We start from the raw sequence: 12542 nt of genomic DNA, 5'->3' as shown, positions 1-12542 counted from the left end.
AAGTGCTCGCGCGCGAGACCAGTAGATCCTGGGTTTGAATCTCATGAGTAAGGGTCTTAGATGAGTTCTGATCTGAATGAAAAAGGTAATATGATTATTTTTTTATTTTTTAAGAATATAGAATTTATACTTTATGAATATGATACGATCTCAGAGAACTTTAGTGGGGCCCTCCATTTTGTCGTCATTTAGATCAGATGATGTTGTCGACGGGCTCTCCACATTTTGTGACCCGGGATCTGATCCAAGTAGATCGTATGAATGATTGATGTTGAAATGATTGCTTTCGAAATGTATATGACGCCTATCCTCGTATATAATAATCGACCTAAATCGCGTTGGTCAGTAATGGAATTAAATAAGTCAAATACTAGAATGAATTTCGAATATGTATATTTCATACAATCTTTGATCCAGACAAAATATAGGAAAAGCGAAGAGAAAAGAACGAAGCAAAATGATGCACAGTGGAGAAGGCATATGAGCCAACTACATTCAGTCAAGCGTTAATCAATACTTATAGTCACACAAAAACATGCTACAGATATGTGATGAATAATATGATAAGGAATGTACACACATGTACGCTCATATAAATCCATCAAGATTGGTAAGTGAATAATTAACAAAGTCAAAATGTGACCCAACTAGAATGAATAGATTGGTTTGTCCGAAAGCTAGAATAAGGTATACGTACTTAACATAATAATCGACACTACAAAACTATTCATTAATCTGGATCGTCATATTCATTCCCGATCTTACTGAATAATAATAATAATAATAATAATAATAATAATAGTATTAAGGTATGTTTTAGAAATACGCTGCTGAAACTCTATGCTCAATATGACCTTGCACCTTACACATTTTAATATCCAAGTGGATGCACACTGCTAACCAGTCTCATACTAGGACGAAACGGCTATCCAATGCTTCCAGGTTTTCCATGGTAGTCTAGCTTTAATCGAATCATGAATTCAACTATTAAATTACTACTATCTACACAAAACCTCCTTTCTGATGAAATTAATTCTTTACAAGTAATCATTTCATATAAACATTTCATTTGTATGGTCAGACATATACATGATAGACATTAATGATATTAAAACATAAACAAAGAATATATACTTTTTAATAAATCTTCTTCAAGTTCTGAATTTATATATCCAAATGAATAATCCGTGAAGTGGCCAGGTTCAAATCAAATTCATCTTTTAAAAAAATAGAGTACGTTAGTGTACTATTATTTGTAAAATAAACACCGAAATTGTAACTAGTTCGAGATCCAGAGTGAACATCAACTCTGAGATTCAGGTACATCCATCTGACGAGTCCTAAATAGGATGAAACGTGCGTCATGGATTCCACTGCTAGCCACCATCTATCTTTGTTTAGAATGCAAGTGAATTAAGGCAATATCGAGGCAATACGCACAGTATGCACATATGCCAATAACAGACTGATCAATGTCAGTCCTAAACATCAATGGGAAGATTCAAGTAAACAAAACTAAGTGAATTCAAACACCAAAATTGTTCATAAAGCGATAACCAATATGAAAACTTAACTTGAATAAGTTTATATGTTGAGCTGAATTGTAAGATCAATGATCAGAATAAGTATGCATAACATAATGTGAGAGAGATCCTGTTATTACACATCAACATACATATTAGTGATATTCTCCATAATTATAATGAAAGCGTGCTAATTAAGCTATTGAGTTCAAAATGTTTGACATTTAAAATATATGTCAAAACGTACAAAGGAGTTTAAATAACTCAGACAATGGAAAACTGTAATAAATATTTTAGAAATACTTAAGAAAAATATATATCAGAATGGTTTTTTTGTGGTTATAATAGTAATTTCAATAGTTGAATTCAGAAGTCAACTGAAGCTAAAGCGTCATGGGGAACATGGAAGCACTGGACGGCCGAGATCGATAGGACCTGGGTTCGAATCTTGCGGGGGCGGGATCGTGGATGTGCATTGCTGAGGAGTTCTAAGATAGGACAAAACGACCGTCCAGTGCTTTCAGGTTTTCCATGGTGTTCTAGCTTCAATTGATTTAATGATCTCAACTATGGAAAAATTTATAACTCATTGAAAATGGATGAAGTAATATAAAGTTATTACTTTGAACACAACTAATTCTTTGAAACTCTGATGATCGAATTTTGATTCTCATGATATTCCAAGGATTTATTTTTATCAATGTTATTCAATTTAAGCTAACAAAGTAACCATAAGTAATATGTTTTTGTTAAAAGCTGAACATATAAAAATTATTTTATAAAATTGGAAGATTGGATGTACATCCTGATGTCTGACAAACTAATTAACGTTCATTTTATCAAATTCATAAAGGAATCAAAGTTTCCGATAAAATATTTATCCATGATAAAGAAACAATCATTTTTAAGCAGAGATAGATAGTGGCTAAATATAGAATCCAGAATATTCGTTTCATTTCATTCAGAAATTGTCAGCTGAATGTACTTGCATCCCAGTCTTAATGTTCACTTCCAGACTGGAATCTTACACTTCAAACGACATCAGAGTTAAGATAATCACTGGCAAATGCAACCCTTACAAATTGAAACAATTATTTTATTTTCAAACAAAGCGTTAAATAAAGAAACTGTCTTTCAATTAATGATGCTTCCTATTTGTTACTAACAAAACATATTTATCAAGCTATTTATTCTACCTATAAAGAGCAAGACGAAAACACTGTGTATTTCACAATTATTAGTTATTTCAATTCATTCTGGTCATTCGTTTAATAAGCCGCACTGAAAACCTACGGAAAAAGCTTCAGGATTATTGTAGTACTTGCGGTGACACTAGCCAACGGCCAATGAACAATAAAGTGTCACATAGTCACTGGGCATTTTAAAAGTTATTATCACAGAGGCTGATAGGATAACTAACAACTCTAAACTTAAAAGCTATCACAGTATTATTTTTATATAAGATGATTGTTTAAAAATTAATAACTGTATAAAACTGTGGTTTAGTTAAATAGCATCAAGCGATTGTCGTCACTGTACTGGGAATGTTGAAACATTCTAATTGTTAATAAACTATATTTGAAGAGGAAAAAAAACGTGTCACCAAAATAACCAGTTTCCTTGTTGCTATGTAACTTTTAGGAAACTATCAATTCTTTTTATTTTAAATCTTTCTTCTTAAGGGTTTGTTGGAATGTATGTGACAGTATCAATAACATACGACACTGTACACTTTCCTCTAAAAAAAAATGAAAAATGGAAGCAGTCGCTAATCATGGGGATAATTTTATTATCCGCTACTCAAAGGTAAAATTTTTACTTGCGTACGCATGATTAAACCCTTACATTTTTTAGCGTAACTGATAAATTCTTCTGAATTGTCTGAAGTAGTGAGAAAAGACCAAACAAGACAGTATATTTGGGATTGACAATAGTTCTATTTTTATAACTTCAGTGGGTTGATAAAAACCTATTTAGATCTCACTGTGTATGAATGAAATAATGTGACATCTTTAAGAGACTTATCGTATCTAGTGTTAATGTCTTCCTACTATCAACATGAATTTTACCTATTATGTGTGGTGTCTTATTCTATTTCATTGTGATTATTGACCGAAATTGCCTTGATTGGTTTAACATTTTCGTATAAATATCCATGTATATCAGAGTAAAGCCTGATGACGATCTAATTGAGAACAATTGTTCGCTTATATGTGTTGTTCTAATGTTAAATAATTGACTCTATAGTACTTGGAAAATTTCTACTACCATTGCCTTACGTTTCTGATCACTGAGGCAAAATGTGCTATATCTGATCATTTAATGATCAGTCATTTTGAATAAACCTATGGTATCTATTGTTAGTCAATACGCCATAGCTTAGATTAATGTAGTTACAAATAATTAAAAAATCCTATTAAGTAATCTTAATTTCAGTCCATAACGAGGATATTTATTTGGAGTGAGAGATGGTGATTGCTAATATTTTTTCAGTCAAGGGAATGACAACATAAACAAATGGACTAACAGAAACAAATATTTACCAAACCTCTATCATTGCTTTAAATTTAACTGCCCTCTACTACTGCTAGGTAAATTTAATACACGATTGTAAACCAGCATTGTGGTTACTGTATTTAAACATACAAAAAAATGCCAATTTACCGAACACCTTTCTTTGTTTCGTTTCAAACAATATGATGATTTTTACACATTACTCTATTTGAAACTAACATGTCCAACCTTGGCATTGATACATATAATATAACGATTGATTCCATTCGATGAATATAAAGTTATTCATAATTGTTGTATTAATTTTGTTCCACTTGGTGTTGAATTATCAACAAATGATACCTATATTTTTATGGCAAACGAAAACCTGCAGCTAGGTTTATTTGTGACTGGTAGACGTTACGAAGGCGTTTCTGATTATATGGGACTCTGATGGTGAAATTGATTAAAGTGGATTATTTGAGACATGAGAAAAAATCGAACGTTCAACTCTAAATTTGGATATAAATGAATGTTATATCACTACAGATTCTGTAAAATAATCAAACTGTTATTGTGACTAACAAGCTAATACAACGAATATAAACGAAAGTTTCATTAATATTTCCGATTTTCGGGTAAATATAATTTTATCAGAAGGGGTTTTGTGGAGATTTTGGAAATTTCAATATTTGAAATCATGAGTCATCTGGAGCTAGACCATCATGGAAAACCTGGAAGCACTGGAAGCCGTTTCGTCCTAGTACGGATTCCTCAGCAGTGTGTATCCACGATCCCACCCCTCGCAAGATTAGAACACAGGACTTATCGATATCGCGCTCGAGCGCTTAACCATTAGACCACTGAGCCGGTTGACATCCAACGGTTTTAATACTAACTTCAACCAATACACGAAATCGCCTGACTTCCTAGGAAGAGTTAACCCTTAAGTGCGACGGTGCCTGTCGTGTGGACAGCTCAATAAAGATTTAAAGGATGATGATAGTCATATTAGAATGACACTTGTTCGTGAAGTCAGTGATCGAACGATTAGTCGTAGGTTGTTCAGACGTCTTGGTTATAATCCACAATATGATAGTAGGTCTTTTATTTTTAGACCTCAGGTTTTTATACTTAACAGCAGCCGAAGTTTGATCATTGTATAGATTTAAGAAATAAACCGAACAGCATACAAAATTATAGGATATATATATTCTGATGAACAAATGAAATGGAGACGTGTTCTAGCGTATAATCAACTGATTATAAGATGTTCCAACAAACAGAAAGAGAAATTGGGTTGTTTACTTTGACCCTACCAATCTGAACTTCTAAAGTTATAGAAAAGTTGTTAACTATTCTCAGGAAAACACAGAACGGAGATCTGTCGATAATAAAAGAAAATTAAACCTCCGAAGACCATGATCTATATGAACATCAACTTGAAATGCGGTTTAATAACAGACATTTTGATGGGAAGGATTTCAAATTATTTCAGGAACGATTCTTCCCAGTAACTTTAGAATTGGTATTCACAAGTTTACCTATCTTTAATGACAATATTCAAAACAATTTCTCGCATTCGACCTTTTCAATATATAATGCGAATTCACTTGTTCTTATGGAGACATGTATTAGTTATTTTATGAGAATTCGTTTGCTAAATAGTCCAGAAACACTTTTCATTATGAGCAAGAAAGGGGTGAACTAATTGGTGAAAAGTGATATCGTAGAACAGTTTGTCAGTATCAACGATTCGATTAGTTTATAAGTTACGAAAAGCAGTATGCTTGTGTTTCTTCAACTTTACATTTGTCATAAACAACGAAACGCTACATAGAAAGAGAAATTTGTTTAATCTCAGTGTAGATCTAATCCATACGGTTGCTTTCAATCATTAATTTAGTTTCATAAATCACTCTTGTTTCTTCACTCTTCCTGAATATGTTTCATTTCCAATCCCAATCCATTTCCATAATTATTATTCTCAGTTCAATTTTTATGATATTCCTGATACGTTCGTCATTCATAACCTCAATATTTTATCCGTTCTTCTCGAACCACAATAGTTATTGTTATGGATCTTCTTTCAGCTTGTTCTCTTCTTGACATGCTAATATCTCACTTCCATATTAAGGTAAAGTGTGACAGCCTAGTTAAATATACGTTTCTGATGGGATTTATTCTAATTTCGATGAAATAGCTGTCCTCATATTTTGTTTGACGATAGTTCAAAAGTATAAAAGTATATAACACTCTTGTATTCAGTTGTATGAAAAACAGCCGTCCGATATTAACTGACGAGTTTTGTTTATCATTTTAAAAATATCATTATATTTAGTCATAAATAAATCACGCCAATAAACCGATAGGTAAAAGCGAATCCTAAGAGTTCTCAAACTGGTTCATCTACGAGGAGAATGACTGATCAGTTTTTCCAAAATAGTTACTTTCAGGAATCATGTTTATATGGGTAAAATTAGACTTTTAAGTTATGATGCAATTTCCAGATGTTTCTTTATATATCTAGAAAGCTTTCATTCTACTTTCAAATACTTTTCACTTTCTGTTCAGAATATATCTCTTCAGTAAATTGTGTGAATACCAAAATCCTTATTGAAATCACGCTACATCTTGTAACAAACTAACATATTTAAGATGAATTAAATCATGTGGATTCATGAATTATTCAACTGTAAATAAAATGGAGTTATGTCAATCGATTTATGTTGCCCACTAGAAAAATAAACGCATTTGGAGATGATTTAATACTTATATTGCCTGATAGTTAATGGGATAATTGATAACCTAAATGATGCATCATTAAATTAAATTATTGCAGTTCAATGTCATTTTACATTTTACAACACTGTTAATTAACAGTTGGCAAATTAATTGAAACGATGAATACATGAATTTTCTACTTAATGTATAGATAGAAGAATACAGCTTAATCCCGCTAGAAAAACTATCATTCCTATTGATTATAGTCTAGGGAAAGTTTATTGTAACAAATCACTACACTGAAAAATTCAGTCTTGGGGATAAATATACTAGCATATACTCTTTATATCATCGTGTGTGTTATCTTCAGAATTTTCACGCATATTTAAATAATTACTAGTAGTGGAATACAAAATGTAGGTTTCGTCCTATTCTAAGCAATTCAGATTGATGCGCCTGGATGCCAGTGTAGATATTCATTACAAAATTCAAATCAAACTTCTATCCCATAAAATGAACTAGTGACTCATGAATTTATAGTGAAGTTTATTGAATTGTTTGTGCTCAAATCTCCCCGTTATTGATCTTAAGGAATTATAACTTCATAACAACATTAAGGTGAACATATTCTATAGCTGGCTGTTCATTTACAGTCAAAAACATCAATAATGAGAATAATCCATATTTTATGAATTATTCAATAAATAGAACATTTCAAACGGTAATCATAAAGGTAAATCCTCACATTGTATTTATTCTTCTGAATTAGTTCACAGTAAATATTCAAATATGCATCACCTTTTCATAGATCTTCAGCTACTGTATTGTAAGTTTTCTTCAATTATAAGTAATAGTGTCTCATTTAATGCCTTCGTGTATTCTGCTAGTAGAAATCCAATCGAAATAATATTCATTTGAAATGGAATTAAGAGTGAAAATTTAAAGTAATATGTCTTTTATAAAGCAGGAATTATTAGACAGCCTTTTCAATCTACTAATAGATTACTGAGCAATACATGATTGTGATCCATACAATAATCAGCAAACAATCATGTCAGTAATTAATAAGTCATCAAAGAAACATTACAAAATCTGTTACAACTTCTATAACCTTTCTGAATAGTAACATGGATTTTCTAAATAATCATCACTACATTACTTGACTAAGAAAGTAAAAAAAATACATTCTGATAAGTGTAACAAGGTTTTGTAAATATTGTACTTTTAATATTTCTTCAATGGTTATTTTATATAACTTATATAATTTAAATGACCATTTAAATGTGTAAAGCTACTTAGTAAAATAAGGTTAATTTATAAATTAAGATGAATGGTGGCTAGTAGTGGAATCTAGTACGTTCTACTTTGAGAATTGTCAGCTGGATGTATCAACATTATAAGGTTGATATTCACTATGGGACTCAAATCCAGTATCGTTCAATTCAAACATCATCACGTTATACATTTAACTATTGAGTCTAGATAGACACTGACTTGTACAATGAGGTGAAGTTTGATTTGTTTATGTATTGTCTGTTTGAATCTTTCTATTGATATTTAGGACAAAAACTGAACACAAGCTAATAAGCTAAATAGTATCAGAAGGGGTTTTGTGGAGATTTTAGTAATTTCAACAGTTGAGATCATGACCCAATTGAAGCTAGACCACCATGGAAAACCTGGAAGCACTGGACGGCTGTTTTGTCCTACTGTACGACTCCTCAGCAGCCACATCCACAACCCCATCTCGCGGGATTCGAACCCAGGAGTTATCAGTTTCGCACCAGGCGCTTAACCAACTAGACCACTGAGCCGGCATCCAACGGTGTTAATGTCTAACCTCAACTAATAAGCTAACATTTTATAAGATCACTTTGGAATTTATAAAGCTCAGATCACGAATTGATCCTTGTTACATCAATATTAAGAACTTGAATACATTAGATTCTATTATGAGACACTTCGGAACTATTCGTACATGACAGCTCTAGGGAAAATAAAAAGTTCTGACTCAAAATTCTCTCATCTAATTAGAAAGACTTTAAGGTACAGTATCTACAGCTCTAACGAGATCACAGTATTCTCAGTATTCTCATTTCCTTTGATCTACATCAAATCGTTTAATATTTAAGTGTAAGTTATAAGTTATACAATATTAATACATATTATGTGAACGCTAATTAATTTGTACACCAATACTCATTCTTACTTGTGTAAATGCATATCCTGATGGTTCTTTATATGATACAAAAGTTTTTGTTTTATTTACATCGGTTGGATCAGGATAAATAAAACGAGGTGAATTATCATTTTCATCTAATACATGAATACGTATTGATACATGTTCAGATAATTTTGGAATGCCTTTATCATGTGTATTGATTAATAACAATATAATTGGTGTTATTATGGAATAGTTTGTTTTACTTGAGAGTTCAGTTATTTTATTATCATAATACAGATTATTGATATGTTCAAGTAATCCATAATGTGGAATCGTGTCAGAAACTATATCTTTATATTTCATGATTAATCCTTCACGATCAATAACAGAGTCTATATACAATTTGACACCGTAATGTGTTGATTCACTGTTAGAATAAGAAATATTTTTTCTGGGCAACTTTTGTGAGTGTAATTTAAAATGTGGAATGTATTCAACATGTCTTGTTTCTTGTAAATTGGAAGAAATCAGTAGATCTTTTGAATGTAGTTTCAATTGTTCAATATCAGAATGTATTCCTAAACTATTACCGAAATATGCAAGATAAACATGTGCCTGTTCAGTGTTCTCTTCAATTTGAACAATTAATTCTGCATTTTTATCAAAGTCGTCATCAGTAATTTGAAAATTACCAACTAGCTGACCTACATGATTATTTTCTGTTATAGTAAATTCAAAATATGGTTGAGAGTATGTAGGTGAGTTGTCATTGTAATCCAGTACATTAACATGTATCTTCACCTTAGTCATTCGTTTTGGTTCACCATGATCTGAACAAATTAATGTCACATCGAATGTATTCAACTTCTCGCGATCTAAATTTCCCATAGTACTAAGTGTCCCAGTAGTTGCATTGACCGAGATTAGATTCATTATATACGTTGGAGTTTCTTGATCTAAACTAAAATGAAGTTTCGCATTACGACCCTCATCTTTATCAGTAGCATGAATGGTGAGAAATTCAAAGTTATTTTTTATTCTTTCCGGACTTGAATCTTCCATGACATCAACTGTGTAATTATCTTGATCACAGACTGGATCATGATCATTTATATCGAATACTTTGATTTTGTATGTCAGATTACTTGATAAAGATGGCGTTCCACCATCCCAACAAACTACATTAAACTCAATGATTGGGAATTCTTCTCTATCAATAAGTTTTTGCAGCGTTAATTTATACTTTTGATTAGAATTTGACATTTCTTTACCCATCATTTCGCTGTCAACTGAAATTAAGCGTAAAACATTCGGAATAGTTTGATTGGTTAATTTACAGTTCACTTGTGCATTTTTTCCAGTATCTCCATCGAACACATCTACAATTCCAATATCTTGTCCAGGTGGTGTTTCTTCAATTAATTCTAAGGTTTTAGAACCAGTAGGTGATATAATACGAATACGAGGAAAGTGATCATTTACATCAATCACATTTACTATAACCTGAGTAGTTGATAATTTAGAGGTATGAAATGATTTTATTTGTCCTGATGTAGTGTTTTCCGGATTTTTAGCAAATACTTTTAAAGAATGACTAGATTTTAAACGATAATTTAATCGTCTCTGTAGTTTTATTTCACCGGTTTCTGAATGAATATAGAAATAATTACCATCATCACTATCATCGGAATATGATGCAAAACTATAAATTATCTTTCCATTTTCATCAGTATCTTCATCATTGGCTTTAATCTGTGTTATGAAATGACCTATAGGTGTATCTTCACTTACATTTACAATATACATAGATTGTTCAAATATTGGCATATGATCATTACAATCTTCTACAAGTATGGTTACATTCAGATAACATTGATGATCACCTGATAAGTGACCATCATCGGCTACAATTTGAAAGGAATAACTTTGTTGTTTTTCATAATCTAACTTTTGAATTAATTCTAATTCTAAATATATATTAGATATTGTAACATTGTTCGATAATGAAAGACTATGTAATTTAAAGTAATTTAATATATTTTGATTATTATTTATTATATTCGAATCATTCTTGATCCAAATACGATCTGGTTTCACAGAATTCCCATTGATCATATCATCTGGATCATATGGTATATTCAATGTAAAACGTGTATCATTAATTAATGAATCTTCACGAATTTTAATGATTTGTTGATTGGATGGAATAAATTGACAACCATTATCATTAATATCTTTCAATTCAATAATAACATCAAAGATAGTTATTAATTTATTACTTATAGGTAGTCTGTTTCTATGACGATTTGAATATAATGTGGTATTTAAACAATTCACACTAAAATATAATTCACATATTGTAGAATAAGTAAAATTTGGTAACCATTCTTTAATCATTTTACCATATTTCTTTAATTGATTATATTGATTATTAATATTATTACATAATAATTCTCGATCTAATCTATGCTTAACAATAATATCACCCGTATTAGGATCAACATGAAATAATTTCGATGCATCATTTGTATTATTAATTTTGATAAAATATAAATTATTTAATCCACCTTGTTGTTGTATATATTTTAATAAACTACCTATATGTGTATTCAATTGTATCTCTTCATTAATAGGTAATCGTATCGTTTTGGATTGAATTAAATTAATATAAAACAATATGATGATGATGAATAATTGATATTGTTGACGTGTAAAATACCAATTCCATTGTATGAAATAAATTCTAAGCATACCATTGAAAATTAATCATATAGAAATAATAATAATAATGATAATTATAGAATGATGTATGTATAGATTGTTTTTGTTTTAGGTATCAATCATGATCATGATAATCATTGATAATTCATTGAATAAATAGATTCCATTCATAAAGTTTAATAAATGTAAACAATGTGTTGTATTACTGATTAAGCTTTTCTTTTTCTTTCTTCTCTTTTCTTTTCTCTTTTTTTAATTCTCTATGTACTATTTTGGATACTAAGAGAGTGGTAAGATCTATGACATATTATATTGGGAAACTATTCTGATTGGTTAATTTTGTAAATGAATCAGTAATGTGGGTGGAATTAGGATATACTTAGGAGAGAAAAAACGTTTTAACCAATAAAATACAAGCAAACTGAAATGATCAGTATATTAGGTTGTGGAGAGTATTAGGTTTTGTTTTTTGTCTTCATTGAGAACTTAAACCGATTGATATTAGATTATCATTGAATACCTGGAAGCACTGAATGGCCACGAGCGGGATCGTAGATGTGCACTGTTGAGGAGTCCTACAATAGGACGAAATGACCATCCACTGCTACTAGTTTTTCAGTAGTAGTCTAACATCAATCGGTTCATGATCTCAATAAATAAAAAAATTGAAATGATATTTAAAATTTCAATGAAACACCTGCCAAAGCAGCTACATCGGCTGAACTGAAAGGAGAACATATCTTAGATTTTTTAAACATATTCCAAAAAGTCTTAGAACAAGGGAAAGAAAGACGCTGAATAGTGCAATCACCAAACATCTCCTTGATACAGAACATCAGGTAGATACCTTACAATCTTTTAGGGTAATTAGTAAGCAGCCAAACTCCAGTCTTCTGAAGTTTGCTGAAGCCGTTACC

The 12542-nt window shown here is 30.9% G+C and overlaps 1 protein-coding gene across 1 annotated transcript in view; it reads right to left on the bottom strand.

Annotated features, from left to right (window-relative positions):
• Window positions 1-11655, bottom strand: part of MS3_00007316 (uncharacterized protein) — a gene marked incomplete at its 5' end in the record, with an annotated part of 37527 nt that extends 25872 nt beyond the window's left edge. The window contains one exon of the mRNA XM_035730113.2: window positions 8950-11655. Within this exon, the coding sequence (XP_035589280.2) occupies window positions 8950-11655 (2706 nt within the window). The remainder of the gene's footprint in view (window positions 1-8949) is intronic.
• Window positions 11656-12542: the final 887 nt, after the last annotated feature.

Source organism: Schistosoma haematobium, chromosome 4, assembly GCF_000699445.3.
Source record: "Schistosoma haematobium chromosome 4, whole genome shotgun sequence".
Classification (NCBI taxonomy): Eukaryota; Metazoa; Platyhelminthes; class Trematoda; order Strigeidida; family Schistosomatidae; genus Schistosoma; species Schistosoma haematobium.
The sequence above is the reverse complement of the archived record's forward strand: the minus strand, read 5'-3'. Positions and strand labels throughout refer to the sequence as shown.